This window comes from Aegilops tauschii, chromosome 7 (assembly GCF_002575655.3).
Source record: "Aegilops tauschii subsp. strangulata cultivar AL8/78 chromosome 7, Aet v6.0, whole genome shotgun sequence".
Classification (NCBI taxonomy): domain Eukaryota; kingdom Viridiplantae; phylum Streptophyta; class Magnoliopsida; order Poales; family Poaceae; genus Aegilops; species Aegilops tauschii.
The window spans coordinates 482,025,517-482,042,030 of record NC_053041.3 but is presented as its reverse complement, the minus strand read 5'-3'; the positions used below and the strand labels follow the sequence as shown (position 1 = coordinate 482,042,030).

At 49.7% G+C, this 16,514-nt stretch overlaps 2 protein-coding genes across 2 annotated transcripts; one reads left to right on the top strand and one right to left on the bottom strand.

Annotated features, from left to right (window-relative positions):
- Positions 1–3,529: 3,529 nt before the first annotated feature.
- Positions 3,530–5,331, bottom strand: LOC109786182 (early nodulin-like protein 17). Its single transcript, XM_020344767.4, has 2 exons — positions 4,194–5,331; positions 3,530–4,089 (listed from the first exon to the last, which is right to left on the bottom strand). The coding sequence occupies exons 1-2, from the start codon at positions 4,408–4,410 to the stop codon at positions 3,692–3,694; spliced, it is 615 nt and encodes a 204-aa protein (XP_020200356.1). The 5' UTR covers positions 4,411–5,331; the 3' UTR covers positions 3,530–3,691.
- Positions 4,791–5,894, top strand: LOC109786181 (uncharacterized). The gene has a single exon (XM_020344766.4). It carries the CDS (start codon positions 4,906–4,908, stop codon positions 5,713–5,715), a length of 810 nt encoding a protein of 269 aa, XP_020200355.1. The 5' UTR covers positions 4,791–4,905; the 3' UTR covers positions 5,716–5,894.
- Positions 5,895–16,514: the final 10,620 nt, after the last annotated feature.

The following is a 16,514-nucleotide window of genomic DNA, read 5'->3' as shown; positions in this document are numbered from 1 at the left end:
TGATACTTGATGCAATATTTATCATTCAAGAAAGTAATGTCAATTACTCAGCATTATTGACATGGCCGGCCTTCAAGATAAAATGTTATATAAAGCGCTTCATAATAATGTAGAGCTTGTTGAGGTGATGCTGAACTCAGAATAACCATAAACGTGGCAAAAAATAGTACAGGTGGGGCCTGTTTGTCATTGGCTACAAAACCTCTTCCTTTCCAACCTTTTCAAAATTGCTCATGCATTTCAATAAAAGCTCGTGAATTTCAAATATTGTTCCCGAATTTCAATAAATGTTCATTGATAAAAAAAATTGACTGATAAAAAAAATGAGTTTCAAAAACTGTTTGTGAATTCAAAAATTATCATGATTTGAAAAAATGTTTACGAATTTAAATAACGTTCATGATTAAAATATCATTAATTTAAAAAATGTTCAAAATTTTAAAAACGTCCACAAATTTGAAATTCTTTCTGGAATTTTAAAGATATTCACAAAATGAGAAAGAACAAGATTTGTTTTAAGAAAGTAATTAGAAAAATAAATGTAAAAAAGTAAAAAATAAAAGGAAAACTAACATAAAAATAAAAAACAGAAAGGAAAGGAACGAGAAAGACAAATAAAAGAGAGAAAAGACCAGAAAAAGAAGCCTAAAAAGAAAAAACTCGATTCAAGCTATCTTCTAGAACCTTTCCAAAACTGGTGGGAAAAATCAAAATGGATCGGCTGATACACTGGACAGGCGAGCTGGGGTGAGGGTCATGGGCTAGGCGCTTCCTATTCGCCGCGTAGGGCACCGCCCAGCATCCACGCGCGTACCTCTTTTTCTTTTTCCCTTTTTTCTTTCGATTTGTCCCTCTTTTTCTTTTTCCTTTCTTTCGTTTTTTATTTTTATTTTTATTCCTCTTCCCTTTTTCTTTTATTTACTTTATTTTACAACTTTTTCATATTTTTTTGAATTACAGTTCCAAATTTGCGAACAGTTTTTGTTTATTGAATTCAAAAAATGTTCATCGAATTCATTTTTTGTTCGTTGGTATATAATAAAATTCATCAAATTTAAAAAATGTTGACCAATACAATATTTTTTCACCATTTTAAGACAATGTTCATCTAATTCGAAATTTGTTCATCAAACACAAAAAATGTACATCATTATTAGAAAATGTTTATGAATTATTGTTTTCAAAATATAAAAATGTTCATTTAATTTGAAAAAAAAATCATTCTTATGAATCGTGAACTTTTTGTGAATTCAATAATTGGTTTTTCTATTTGATGAAAAAAATTATCAATCTGTGAAAGTATTTTGAAATACAGATTTTTTTTGGAAATCTAAAAAAAAACTCGATTCAAGCTATCTTCTAGAACCTTTCCAAAACTGGTGGGAAAAATCAAAATGGATCGGCTGATACACTGGACAGGCGAGCTGGGGTGAGGGTCATGGGCTAGGCGCTTCCTATTCGCCGCGTAGGGCACCGCCCAGCATCCACGCGCGTACCTCTTTTTCTTTTTCCCTTTTTTCTTTCGATTTGTCCCTCTTTTTCTTTTTCCTTTCTTTCGTTTTTTATTTTTATTTTTATTCCTCTTCCCTTTTTCTTTTATTTACTTTATTTTACAACTTTTTCATATTTTTTTGAATTACAGTTCCAAATTTGCGAACAGTTTTTGTTTATTGAATTCAAAAAATGTTCATCGAATTCATTTTTTGTTCGTTGGTATATAATAAAATTCATCAAATTTAAAAAATGTTGACCAATACAATATTTTTTCACCATTTTAAGACAATGTTCATCTAATTCGAAATTTGTTCATCAAACACAAAAAATGTACATCATTATTAGAAAATGTTTATGAATTATTGTTTTCAAAATATAAAAATGTTCATTTAATTTGAAAAAAAATCATTCTTATGAATCGTGAACTTTTTGTGAATTCAATAATTGGTTTTTCTATTTGATGAAAAAAATTATCAATCTGTGAAAGTATTTTGAAATACAGATTTTTTTTGGAAATCTAAAAAAACAGGGGCACCTCGCGCCCCACATGGAATCCTAAACGGCGTAATAACCGCAGGGCGCACACCCCCGCTCGGCGATGGGCCCGCCCATCGTCATTTTGTTCCTTTTTTTAAAACTGCTGCAAAAAAGGCGCCGAGGTGGGAGTCGAACCCACGCTGCCACAGTGCAAGACACACTAACCACCCCAGCCACTCTTGATTACGTGCCAACGTAAAGGTTCTTACCTCTTTCATTCTTTCATTTTCTTCTTTCTTTTCTTTTTTTGTTTTCTTGTTTTTTTCAAATTTGATGCAACAAGTTCAACGGATCTTATGAACGTTTTTTTAATTTGATGAAATTTTTTAAAATTTGATGAGCGCTTTTCTAATTGGATGAACATTTTCCAAAATCGGTGAACTTTTTTTCAAAATCACTGAACTTTTTTCAGATTCAATAAATTTTTTTCAATTTTCATGATCTTCTTTTAATTCGATGAACTTTTTTTAAAATCTATGCATTTGTTTTCAAATTCAATGAACTTTCTTTAAAATTAGTGAACTTTTTTGAAGTTTATGAAAAGAATCAAAACCAATGAACTTTTTTCAAAATCAATGAACCTTTTTTCAAATTTGATGAACTTTTTATAAATCAATGAACCTTTTTTTATTCGTGAACTAATTTTGAAGTTTGTCACCTTTTTTTCAAAACCGATGAACTATTTTTTTGAATTCGATGCACTTTTTTTTCAAAATCGATGAACTCTTTTCAAAATTGAGAACTCTTTTTCAAAACCGATGAGTTTTTTTCAAATCGATGAACTTTTTTCAAAATCGATGAACTTTTCTCCAAACTGATGAACTCTTGTTCAAAATCGATGAACTCTTTTCAAAACTGATGAACTCTTTTTTCAAAACCGATGAACTCTATTTTCAAAATCAATGAATTTTTTTCAGTTCGATGAACTCTTTTCAAAACCGATGAACTCTATTCTCTAACTGTAACACAAAACAATCTAAAAAACCTTGCTTGTTTTATCTCGCGGGATATTGTTCTCTAGTGACATAATTTTCTATTTAGTATATTGTGAATAAATCTCATCAGTTGTATGAACAAAAGATAAGAAACAATCTTTGTTTAGTCAAAGTAGGATCTAATATATATTTTTATTAAAGTGGTCACTATCTTTATTTTTTTGAAGTGGTTTGTAAGATATTCTAAAACATAGAAAAAGACCTATATGCTAACGGCCCGTGCCAATGGCTAGCCAATTTTGCTTATGCTTCAATGATTTTTTTTTGGGAGGTAATCCCGCCCCTTGCTAAGACCTCCTCAATTGTTAATTTGGCTAATTTCAACAATATTTTCCCTTGGCGCAATGATTTTTTCTTTTGCAAGATATACTTTGATAATCTTGTTTGGCCGTCTTCTAGTGCATATAGAAACAAAATCAACTCAATAATCAGAGACTATCTACACCGTATTGCAAGAAACGGCTGATGTAATTTCTTTTACTCTGGAGCAAGCAATAATTGTCTTGAAAAATATTTATTGTGTTCACCAATAAGAAACTCAAACTGCACACATTCTCTAACTATCATACCGTACGGCTCGATCTGCAACTAAGAAATTAACCATGCTAAAGAATCTGAACTAGACGACCTACAATGCCACGCCGCATTGTGTCTCACGCACGCATTCAGGCCCGAATCGTCCCCATCAATGCAAGTGTTGTGCTAGAAACCACCAACATCAAGGCGCGCCCATGTGACGAGGCCACTACTGCGGTGCCGCTGTCCATTACGGGCTCTCCAGGGGCCGGTCCAGGTGCAATCGCAGGCGGAGCAGGGCTAGGAGGGCTTGAAATATCAGTTGACGGAACCGGCGCTGGCAGGGCCTTGACGTTGAGCATGAGGCGCTGGCCCTTCTTGCAGTGCTTGACGTCGGCGCTCGCGAAGTAGGCAAACCCCGGGGCGTCTAAGAGGAAGAGCGAGCTGCCGTCCTTGACGGGCGGTGTCGGGGCCAGTGTCGTCCAGTTGCAGTGGTAGTACGCGTACTTGTTCACCTTCCCGACCGAGTCGTTCTTGTACATGAATTCTTCAGAAAACGAAAACGAACGAGAGTTCATATCGATTAATAAAAACAAAATGCACGCAGGTAGATTAATCGGTTTTTCTTTTTTGCTAGTTAGTCCTCCTTACCAATAGAGTCCTCGACAAAGAACTGAATGCTGGAGGCCCACTTGATGTACATGTCCTTATTCTCCTTCGGCGGCACGCGCCACCCGTCCGCGCCACCGACGATGTACCTCTTACCAATTGGAACCGGCGGAACGAGCCCAACACCAGCGCCAGCGCCCTGCACGGACTCGGCAGCAGCGATGAGTAGTACGAAGAAGAAGCTGAACAGCTGAGCCATCGATTGATCAAAATTTAGTGAACACTGGGTATGGCTTGCGACTGATCACTACACTGTTTGCGGGCGCGACGTGGATGTGCAGAGCTGAGCCATGGTTTATAGGGGGAGGGAGTACGAAAGATGAGGATGTGCATGATGGCGTGAGGGGAGGAGCGAAAGAATAGGCAGGATGGCGCGAGGGGACGTCAAGACCAAGTGGAGAGCGATCCGCGGTGTAATTTGGCGGGTTAGTTGCTTCGGTTACCGAGACTTGGAAGATTTAGTTTTTTGAGGGGAGACGAAGAATTGGTCTGTACTCCTGTAGATCAGGGGAAGCACCCAAGATTGAACCGAAAGTTAACTTGCCTGAGCTGCCTCCTCTTTCCTCCTGCGAGCTTTGCTTCCGCACCCCGTAATCCTCATCGCCGCAGTCTTCTCCCACGGCACTCAACGCATCTCATGGCATGGCGCCCCGGCCTTACATAGCCGCTCGCCCCCGGGCTCTCGCCAGCTCCCATGCCAGAAACGCGGAGCGACCTGCCGATGGAGCCGTCGTTCGGGTCCAACTCCGCGACCACCGAGGAGGCGTCGACCCGGCGCGTGGCCAACCGCATCATCCGCGCGCTGCAGCACCACCTCCTGCTGCTGCACCGCGCCGGCGCGGACTTCTTCGTGCTGGGCGCCACGGGCAACGTGTACACGGTGACGCTGGCGACCACGCCGGCGTGCACGTGCCCCGACCCCGGCGCGCCCTGCAAGCACATCCTCTTCGTGCTGCTCCGCGTCCTCGGCCTGTCCCTCGACGAGGCCTGCGTGTGGAGGCAGTCGCTGCGGCCGTGCCAGGTCGCTCGGCTCGTCGCCGCGCCGACTTACCCGGAGGTGCTCGCCGGCCCTCGCGCCCGGGAGAGGTTCCACCAGCTGTGGGCGGCCCACGTGGCGGCCGCAGCCGCAAAGGCCGCCGACCAGCGCCGGCAGGATTCCGCCGGCCCGTCGTCGGGCCGCCTCGACGGCGCCGCATGCCCGGTGTGCCTCGAGGAGATGGCGCCGTCGGCAGAGGCACAAGGCGGCGCGGCGGCAACGGGGCCGGCGCCGCTGCTGACGTGCGGCACGTGCCGGAACTCGGTGCACGCCGAGTGCTTCGCGCGGTGGAAGCGCAGCCGGGCGCGGCGGGCGGCGACGTGCGTCGTGTGCCGCGCGAGGTGGCGGAAGCCGAGCCGGGACCGGGAGCAGGACCAGCAGCAGTACATGAACCTGTCGGCGTACATGCACGAGGAGAACGACGCGGTGGACATGCAGGTCGAGGACGGGGCTCCGTGTGGCGGATAGAGGAACTCGTTACGGCAGTTCATACTGTATGAAATTTAAGAAGCTGTACAGAGGGTGTAGCGTCCCGATTCATTCGGTCTCGTGATAATTCTTTCTTAATTTTCTTAGGATCTGACTTTAATTGACTTGTTACATGCATGTGTACAGAATTTCTATGTCAATAAAATCACTGTATTCTGAAGAAATTATCGATGATGACAGTGTGTGCTGTTATTTGGGGCAATGCAATACGAAACATCTTTGGGGATAAAAAAGTCCTTGACTTTTCCATATTCGTACTGTGTTTGAATGTTATAAACTTATGACCAAAAAGGTCATTAATTTTCTAATCCTGGGCTGCCTTGAAGATGACAAATCGGGGTGATTCAGTTAAGGCTGTCGTTACTTGTGAGTCTCTTTCTCTCTGTTCCTAAAGACGTGCAAGCAATCTGACACTGGGATTGCCCATTTGTGCTACTCGCTCCGTTTCAAAATAGATGACTCGACTTTGTACTAAATATGCTCTCTATATATTGCCTGATGAATTTGGAGTAGCTATGATAGCTGGATATATTCAGTGATCACAGGCACAGATGTGCCGAATTGGGGAAAATCAAGAAGAAGACAGGGGTGAGAGCCTAGGTCGGAAGGGGAAAAGTTGGTAGCAGCCGGTTCTCTTCGCCTGATCGAATCCTCGATGCCCCTCTCCCTTCGATCGGGAGCGTCTTAGGTGTGTTTGGTTTCAGGAACCAACCAGAATGTAACGGGTCACACCCGTTACTGGGCCATATTCTAGCGTTTGGTTCCACGGAACCTACTCGTTCCCACCCACCGAATATTTCACTGAGATCCGAAATCGAGTGGTCTCTTCAAATTGAGCGGACAACGCGGAAACGTCCCTCAACACTCATCTCTCTCTCTCTCTCTCTCTCTCTCTCTCTCTCTCTCTCTCTCTCTCTCTCTCTCTCTCTCTCTCTCTCTCTCTCTCGCACAAGGCCCCTCGGTCCGCTCCCTCCCACGACTTGTGTCGCCGGCCGGTCCCACCCTAGATCCGCACCGCCAGACGCTCCTCTCCTTGATTCGCGTCGTCGAACGCTCCTCTCCTCTTGAATCGGCTGGCGGGCGGCGGGTGCACGGGGCTAGCGGGCGACAGGCGCCAGTATGCAGCGCTCAGGTTCCGTTTCATTCCACTCCATTATTATACCAAACATAGAGATGGAACCATTCCAATCCTATGGAATGGAACTATAACATTCCATGACACTTCGTTTCTGAACCGAACAAACCCTTATATGTCGGCCATTGTGTTGTTCTTGGGCCTCCTGCTGCACTTGCTTCTCATGTGGGCTTCACTTTGGTTGGGTTGTGTGTTACCCTGGTCCTGGGCAGTGGATGATGTTGCAGCAGTGATAAGAGCATCTACAGCAGGGCCACCTAAACATCTGGGGACGCGGCCGGGCACGCACATGAACAGTGACCGGTCGTCCCTCAATGTCCGCTTCCACAATCAAGTACCTCCTAGCAAATTTTCAAATCCATACAATTACATGCATCGCCCAAAAGTCAACAAAACCTATTCTAAACCTTCGCCACAGTCCGTGCTCCAAGTCCTTTGTTGTTCCCCTCTGTGTCCACGTCCGGCGGTCGTGAGCCCTTGGAAGTGAAAAGGTGCGGTCGCCGACAAGGAAGAGTACGACATGGGACACGGGACCTGGCCCAATGCGACACGAGGCGCCGTCGTCTCCCATACCCAACTCTTCCTTGTCGGAGGTCGCGGCCTAGAGGCTGCCGGCCGAGATGAGGTCGATGATAGATGTGGACGGACTGGCCTCATCCAAGGCTATGTGTGACTTGGCCTCCGCGACCTCGGCCTCGAGGGCTCGCCCTCTACCTCACACGGCGGGTACGTCTCACGTCCACAACCCGTGTCCGCACCAGACGGGACCTGAGGCATGCCAGTGTTGACCTTTGACTCGGAGCTCGACGTCGCGTGGCGCCACCAAAGATGTTGCAGCGGCAGGCGGTGGTTGCCACGTCCGTCGAGGCCCTGGTAATGCGCCTCAAGCCACCCGCTCCAGTGGATCCAAGCACCATTTGAGTGGACGCAATGTATTCCCGCCGGATCGAGTCCGCCCGCGGTAGGGCACATTCCTCCCGAAAGCGGCAGAGATCCATGCAGCGTGGGACATATGTTTTTTAATGTAAGTTTGCTCATGCAGTGTGGGATATAGTTCATGCAGTTTTAAACCTTTAACCCCACGTAGTGCACTTCATATGTTTGGCAATAGGTTGCGGGTACTAAAAACAATTTTCTGCACATTTTTTTGTGGGGACGGCAACCATATGTTAGGCTTTGTGTCTTACTAGGGCTGATGTGGTTTTCGACAAGAAAAAGTGTTGCATATCCTACGCATGTTATTTACGCAATGTGTGATGGCTCTTTACTTATTCTATCATGGAGAGACCAAAGACTGTCGTGGTATTCTCACGGGGGGGTGCGAGGCGACAGATGCCACAAGGGCTTAGTGTGAGGGTAAGACTGCTGCTGATAGGACCGGGAGCGGGTATGCGAGTAGCACGCGCTAGTTTACCCAGGTTCGGGGCTCTCCGGAGAGATAATACCCCTACTCCTGCATGTCTGTGTATCTGTAGTATATCTGGTACAGGGTTGCTCCTGGAGCTGTATCTGAGATCAGTGCCAAGTGCAACTGATCTAGTATATGCATATAGGGCATGCTAGTGGCCGGCCATGCTCATGGCCGTGAGTGTGCGTGAGAGTGAGTGTCTTTGGATGGATGGATGGATGGCTCCTTTTATAGTGTGAGGTAGCTTTGTATGTAAGCTAGCTAGTGGCATGGGGGGCATGGGTGAGTGTCATACTTGTCTCCTAGGTCACTTCATGAATAGTGCGAGGGGACAAGTGACACTATATATGATGGCTGGGGGTGACACGTGAATAGTGCTCGGGTACGAACGTCTCGTCGGTGTCTTGTCGGTGTCGAGTCGGGCTGCAGTCGGCAGCCGGCTGGTCGGCGCAGTCGGTCAGCTGGCAGCCGGCCGGGCAGCCGGCCGGGTGGAGCAGTCAGACGGGGAGCCGGCAGGAGCGGCCGGGCAGTCGGACTGAGGGGTTTTGCTAGCCCCGATGTCTTGAAATATTGTCTTGCCGTCTTCGGGATACCCGTGTCCAATTACTTCGACAGTAGCCCCCAAGCCTCCGGGCAACTTGGCAAAGTTGGGCGGAGGTTTTTTCGCGAGTGTTCATGGAAATGATCATAAAAAAGGACGAAGTTAGTCTGCGCAGATATATCAAATGTTTGCTTTTAGCATTGCAAGTTTTTATGCGGAGGGTGCCGACTCGGTTTCGTCCGAGCCCCCTTCAATCTTTTTCATGTTCCCTCTGCTCTTTGGCTTGTGCTCTCGCTTGCCGGACAGCCGCTCCGCGGTCTGTGGCTGAGAGTGGGCCGCGGAGTGGAGTGTACAATACTCAGACTCTGGGAGCGAATTTAACCGAGCAGGTACTCATAAAGAAAACGGCCGGGTCGCCCGAACCGCTTTTCTTCCCGGACGTTTTTCACGTGGGTGGCCTCCAGCGTTCACTCTTGCTAGCCGGACAGCCGCTCTGCGGTCTGTGACTAAGAGTGGGCCTTTGGTACCGCGCACGCTACTAAGCCGTCTGTGGGAACAAACGTCTCAGGCCAAGCGGCCAGCCCCCGGGCCAACTCTGGCTGGTGCCGGGGCGAACAGTGATGCAACTGTAATGAAATGCGGAGATAGCCCCCGAGCATCGCTCGGGGTTATCCATGCTCTCGCGGTGAAAAAATATGCGGGTGAGGAGCTCACATTAATTTTCGTGTAGCCGAGGCGGAGTTTGCCGAAGAGAGTCGGCGCACCCGCTGGGTGTAGCCTTCGAGCCCCCGGTCGCTCGAAGGAGGGTCCCGGCCGGTCAGGCTCGATCGGCCAGGCGGCGAGGCGTCTTGCAGCGCCCTTTTTCTTCTTCTGCCGGCTGCTGGCAGCCGGACGAAACTCTTCTCTTGTCTCTGTGGGGGCGCGCTAGCGCACCCACTGGGTGTAGCCCCCGAGATTCGGGCCGACTGCTGAGCAGTCCGGCCGGATCTTCCGGCAACTACTTTGTCTTCTTTCCTCGCGGGGGCGCGTCAGCGCACCCGCTGGGTGTAGCCCCCGAGATTCGGGCCGACTGCTGAGCAGTCGGGCCGGATCTCCCGGCGACTGCTTTGTCTTCTTTCCTCGCGGGGGCGCGTCAGCACACCCGCTGGGTGTAGCCCCCGAGATTCGGGCCGACTGCTGAGCAGTCGGGTCGGATCTCCCGGCGACTAGTTTGTCTTCTCTCCTCGCGGGGGCGCGTCAGCGCACCCGCTGGGTGTGCCGTCGGAGCAGGAGGCAGACCAGCCGGCTTGGCACTGCCGACAGCGCGGGTCACGAGTGACCGTCCGAGTGGCGAAGCAGGCGGACGAATCATCCGGACGGGTGTTTCTTTTCTTCTCTTTGTCCCAGCCGACTTCTTTCTCTTTTCTCTCTCTTTTTTTTTGGGCAGTCGGCCCTTTGACTTTCTCCCCAGCCGGCCCCTACTCCTTTCTTTTCCCTTTCTCCAACCGGACCACGCCTCGCCCTTTTCCACTGGCAGCCTACCACAGCGGTCGGGTGGGGGAGCCGGCGGGGACGCGCGAAGCCGGCAGGCGGCCGGTTGCGCTGGAGCCGGCAGGCGGGGGGCCGGCCGAGTGGCGGGAGCCGGCAGGCGGCCGGTTGCGCTGGAGCCGGCAGGCGGAGGGCCGGCGACGGGGCGCGGCCGGGATGCAGGCGCCGGCCGGGGGAGGCGAGGTTGCAGCCGGAGCGGGCCGCGAGCCGGCAGGCGGACCGCCGTTGCAGCCGGCGCGGGGGGCGGCGCCAACGCGCGCGGACGTAGAGGAGGCTCGGCGACCCACCGCGCGGCGACTCGGGAGGAGGGCGCATGGACGCAGACGGCCCGGATGAGACGGCGCGGGCGGCTTGGAGGCCAGTGCAGGTGGTGGAGTCGGCCGGGCGGCAGGAGCCGGCAGGCGGCCGGCGTGCGCGGAGTCGGCCTGGGTGCGGACGCGGCAGAAGCCAGCGCAGGCAGAGCCGGCGGGCCGGGTCGAGGGGGGAGCCGGCGGGTGGTCGGGCCGGCCTGGGGAGCCGGCGGCCGGGTTGAGGAACGGGGCGGCCACCGGAGCCGGCGCAGGAGGTGGAGAGGCCGGCGTGAGGGTGGGCAGGAGGCGACCCGGCGGGGACCCGGAGACGGCCGAAGCGGGGCGCCCGGCCGCAGGCGGAGGCGACTCGGAGCGGGGACCCGGAGCCGGTTGGTGCGGGGCACCCGGCCGCGGCCGGAGGCGACCCGGCGGGGATCCGGAGCCGGCGGGCGCAGGCGACGGCCGGGGCACATGTTTGTGGAGGTGCGGGCCGATGCAGAGGGGCCGAGCTCGGGGTTGGCCGCGCGGAGGCCGCGGAAGCCGGGCGCGGGGCAGGAGGCGGATGGGCCGGGCGGCAGCCGACGGTCGAGGCCACGGGGGCACGCGCCGGCGGAGGAGCTCGGGCATGGCCCGACGCTGGTGCTCGTGCGGAGTAGGAGGAGGCCGGGGCTGCCCGCTGGAGCAAAGCGAGGCACTGTATGGCTAGTGTACGGGATATGGTATGAGTAGCGTATGGCTACGGATGGAGCAGCAAACGCGCACTCCATCCCGAGCTAGGCGCAACCCGGAGGAGAGCGGACGCGGGCGGCGCGTGGATGGATGCGGCCAACCGAAGCGGAGCCCATGCGCGGCGCGCGCACGGACTGACGGCCAGCATCACAACGGTGGTGACGAAGAGGCCGACGGCGAGGATGCTTCGCCCCTCGTGGCCGCTCCAGGGCGTGTCGATGCTGGGCCCCCGAGCACTATCGGAGAGACGACGGCGACGCCGCGGTGATGATGGCGAAAATGGTCCCGCCCGGACTACGAAACCAGCAGCAGCGCGGTAGCATAGTACCGCCCCACGGTGGGCGCCAACTGTCGTGGTATTCTCTCGGGGGGTGCGAGGCGACAGATGCCACAAGGGCTTAGTGTGAGGGTAAGACAGCTGCTGATAGGACCGGGAGCGGGTATGCGAGTAGCACGCGCTAGTTTACCCAGGTTCGGGGCTCTCCGGAGAGATAATACCCCTACTCCTGCATGTCTGTGTATCTGTAGTATATCTGGTACAGGGTTGCTCCTGGAGCTGTATCTGAGATCAGTGCCAAGTGCAACTGATCTGGTATATGCATATAGGGCATGCTAGTGGCCGGCCATGCTCATGGCCGTGAGTGTGCGTGAGAGTGAGTGTCTTTGGATGGATGGATGGATGGCTCCTTTTATAGTGTGAGGTAGCTTTGTATGTAAGCTAGCTAGTGGCATGGGGGGCATGGGTGAGTGTCATACTTGTCTCCTAGGTCACTTCATGAATAGTGCCAGGGGACAAGTGACACTATACATGATGGCTGGGGTGACACGTGAATAGTGCTCGGGTACGACCGTCTCGTCGGTGTCTTGTCGGTGTCGAGTCGGGCTGCAGTCGGCAGCCGGCTGGTCGGCGCAGTCGGTCAGCTGGCAGCCGGCCGGGCAGCTGGCCGGGTGGAGCAGTCAGACGGGTAGCCGGCAGGAGCGGCCGGGCAGTCGGACGGAGGGGCTTTGCTAGCCCCGATGTCTTGAAATATTGTCTTGCCGTCTTCGGGATACCCGTGTCCAATTACTCCGACAAAGACAGAGACCCTTTTATGATGGTGTATATAGCTGGAGCATATGGCCAGGAAGGTTTTCGCACGAACATTTTTACTATTGTTGTAAACTGCAATTTCCTTTTTAGTTGTGTTGGACGTGTTGATTGTGTGGATCATGCTATTCATAGGCCCAACATTCGCTCTGTGCAGTTGTATCACCTTGATATATCATGGAATGAAATGTACTTTCTTGAGAATAACAGAGAGTTCGTGGAGATGATTGTGTTGGGGAACGTAGTAATTTCAAAAAAATCCTACGCACACGCAAGATCATGGTGATGCATAGCAACGAGAGGGGAGAGTGTTGTCCACGTACCCTTGTAGACCGAAAGCGGAAGCGTTAGCACAACGCGGTTGATGTAGTCGTACGTCTTCATGATCCGACCGATCAAGTACCGAACGCACGGCACCTCCGAGTTCAGCACACGTTCAGCCCGATGACGTCCCTTGAACTCCGATCCAGCCGAGTGTTGAGGGAGAGTTTCGTCAGCACGACGGCGTGGTGACGATGATGATGTTCTACCGACGCAGGGCTTCGCCTAAGCACCGCTACGATATTATCGAGGTGGACTATGGTGGAGGGGCGCACTGCACACGGCTAAAAGATCAATGATCAATTGTTGTGTCTATGGGGTGCCCCCTACCCCGTATATAAAGGAGCAAGGGGGGAGAGGCGGCCGGCCAGGAGGGGCGCGCCAGGAGGAGTCCTACTCCCACCGGGAGTAGGACTCCCTACCTTTCCTTGTTGGACTAGGAGAAGGGGGGAAGGAGGAGAGAGAGGGGAAGGAAAGGGGGGCGCCGCCCCCCCTCCTTGTCCTATTCGGACTAGAGGGGGAGGGGGCGCATGGCCTGCCCTGGCCGCCCCTCCTCTTCTCCACTAAGGCCCACTATGGCCCATTAAACCCCCGGGGGGTTCCGGTAACCCCTCCGGTACTCCGGTAAAATCCCGATTTCACCCGGAACACTTTCGATATCCAAATATAGGCTTCCAATATATCAATCTTCATGTCTCGACCATTTCGAGACTCCTCGTCATGTCTGTGATCACATCCGGGACTCCGAACAACCTTCGGTACATCAAAACTCATAAACTCATAATATAACCGTCATCGAAACTTTAAGCGTGCGGACCCTACGGGTTCGAGAACTATGTAGACATGACCGAGACACGTCTCCGGTCAATAACCAATAGCGGAACCTGGATGCTCATATTGGCTCCCACATATTCTACGAAGATGTTTATCGGTCAAACCGCATAACAACATACGTTGTTCCCTTTGTCATCGGTATGTTACTTGCCCGAGATTCGATCGTCGGTATCTTAATACCTAGTTCAGTCTCGTTACCGGCAAGTCTCTTTACATGTTCCGTAATACATCATCCCGCAACTAACTCATTAGTTGCAATGCTTGCAAGGCTTAATTGATGTGCATTACCGAGTGGGCCCAGAGATACCTCTCCGACAATCGGAGTGACAAATCCTAATCTCGAAATACGCCAACCCAACAAGTACCTTCGGAGACACCTGTAGAGCACCTTTATAATCACCCAGTTACGTTGTGACGTTTGGTAGCACACAAAGTGTTCCTCCGGTAAACGGGAGTTGCATAATCTCATAGTCATAGGAACATGTATAAGTCATGAAGAAAGCAATAGCAGAATACTAAATGATCGTGTGCTAAGCTAACAGAATGGGTCGAGTCAATCATATCATTCTCCTAATGATGTGATCCCGTTAATCAAATGACAACTCATGTCTATGGCCAGGAAACATAACCATCTTTGATCAACGAACTAGTCAAGTAGAGGCATACTAGTGACACTTTGTTTGTCTATGTATTCACACATGTATCATGTTTCCGGTTAATACAATTCTAGCATGAATAATAAACATTTATCATGATATAAGGAAATAAATAATAACTTTATTATTGCATCTAGGGCATATTTCCTTCAGTCTCCCACTTGCACTAGAGTCAATAATCTAGATTACACAGTAATAATTCTAACACCCATGGAGCCTTGGTGCTGATCATGTTTTGCTCGTGGAAGAGGCTTAGTCAACGGGTCTACTACATTCAGATCCGTATGTATCTTGCAAATTTCTATGTCTCCCACCTGGACTAGATCCCGGATGGAATTGAAGCGTCTCTTGATGTGCTTGGTTCTCTTGTGAAATCTGGATTCCTTTGTCAAGGCAATTGCACCAGTATTGTCACAAAAGATTTTCATTGGACCCGATGCACTAGGTATGACACCTAGATCGGATATGAACTCTTCATCCAGACTCCTTCATTTTCTGCTTCCGAACCAGCTATGTACTCCGCTTCACACGTAGATCCCGCCACAACGCTTTGTTTAGAACTGCACCAACTGACAGCTCCATCGTTCAATGTAAACACGTATCCGGTTTGCGATTTAGAATCGTCCGGATCAGTGTCAAAGCTTGCATCGACGTAACCGCTTACGACTAGCTCTTTATCACCTCCATATACGAGAAACATATCCTTAGTCCTTTTCAGGTATTTCAGGATGTTCTTGACCGCTGTCCAGTGATCCACTCCTGGATTACTTTGCTACCTCCCTGCTAAACTTATAGCAAGGCACACATCAGGTCTGGTACACAGCATTGCATACATGATAGAGCCTATGGCTGAAGCATAGGGAACATCTTTCATCTTCTCTCTATCTTCTGAAGTGGTCGGGCATTGAGTCTTACTCAACTTCACACCTTGTAATACATGCAAGAACCCTTTCTTTGCTTGGTCCATTTTGAACTTCTTCAAAACTTTGTCAAGGTATGTGCTTTGTGAAAGTCCAATTAAGCGTCTTGATCTATCTCTATAGATCTTGATGCCCAATATATAAGCAGCTTCACCGAGGTCTTTCATTGAAAAACTCTTATTCAAGTATCCCTTTATGCTGTCCAGAAATTCTATATTATTTCCAATTAGTAATATGTCATCCACATATAATATCAGAAATGCTACAGAGCTCCCACTCACTTTCTTGTAAATACATGCTTCTCCAAAAGTCTGTATAAAACCAAATGCTTTGATCACACTATCAAAACGTTTATTCCAACTCCGAGAGACTTGCACCAGTCCATAAATGGATCGCTGGAGCTTGCACACTTTGTTAGCTCCTTTTGGATCGACAAAACCTTCTGGTTGCATCATATACAACTCTTCTTCCAGAAATCCATTCAGGAATGCAGTTTTGACATCCATTTGCCAAATTTCATAATCATAAAATGCGGCAATTGCTAACATGATTCGGACAGACTTAAGCATCGCTACGGGTGAGAAAGTCTCATCGTAGTCAATCCCTTGAACTTGTCGAAAACCTTTCGCAACAAGTCGAGCTTTATAGACAGTAACATTACCGTCAGCGTCGGTCTTCTTCTTGAAGATCCATTTATTCTCAATGGCTTGCCGATCATCGGGCAAGTCAACCAAAGTCCATACTTTGTTCTCATACATGGATCCCATCTCAGATTTCATGGCCTCAAGCCATTTTGCGGAATCTGGGCTCACCATCGCTTCTTCATAGTTCGTAGGTTCGTCATGGTCTAGTAACATAACCTCCAGAATAGGATTACCGTACCACTCTGGTGCGGATCTTACTCTGGTTGACCTACAAGGTTCAGTAACAACTTGATCTGAAGTTTCATGATCATCATCATTAACTTCCTCACTAATTGGTATAGACGTCACAGGAACCGGTTTCTGTGATGAACTACTTTCCAATAAGGGAGCAGGTATGGTTACCTCATCAAGTTCTACTTTCCTCCCACTCACTTCTTTCGAGAGAAACTCCTTCTCTAGAAAGGATCCATTCTTAGCAACGAATGTCTTGCCTTCGGATCTGTGATAGAAGGTGTACCCAACAGTCTCCTTTGGGTATCCTATGAAGATACATTTCTCCGATTTGGGTTCGAGCTTATCAGGTTGAAGCTTTTTCACATAAGCATCGCAGCCCCAAACTTTAAGAAACGACAACTTTGGTTTCTTGCCAAACCACAGTTCATAAGGCGTCGTCTCAACGGATTTTG

Coding starts and splice junctions, on each gene's coding strand:
- LOC109786181 (XM_020344766.4), top strand. CDS start 4,906: ATGCCAGAAACGCGGAGCGACCTGCCGATGGAGCCGTCGTTCGGGTCC.
- LOC109786182 (XM_020344767.4), bottom strand. CDS start 4,410: ATGGCTCAGCTGTTCAGCTTCTTCTTCGTACTACTCATCGCTGCTGCC. Junction 4,090..4,193: donor CTTTGTCGAGGACTCTATTG/GTAAGGAGGACT, acceptor CGTTTTCTGAAG/AATTCATGTACAAGAACGAC.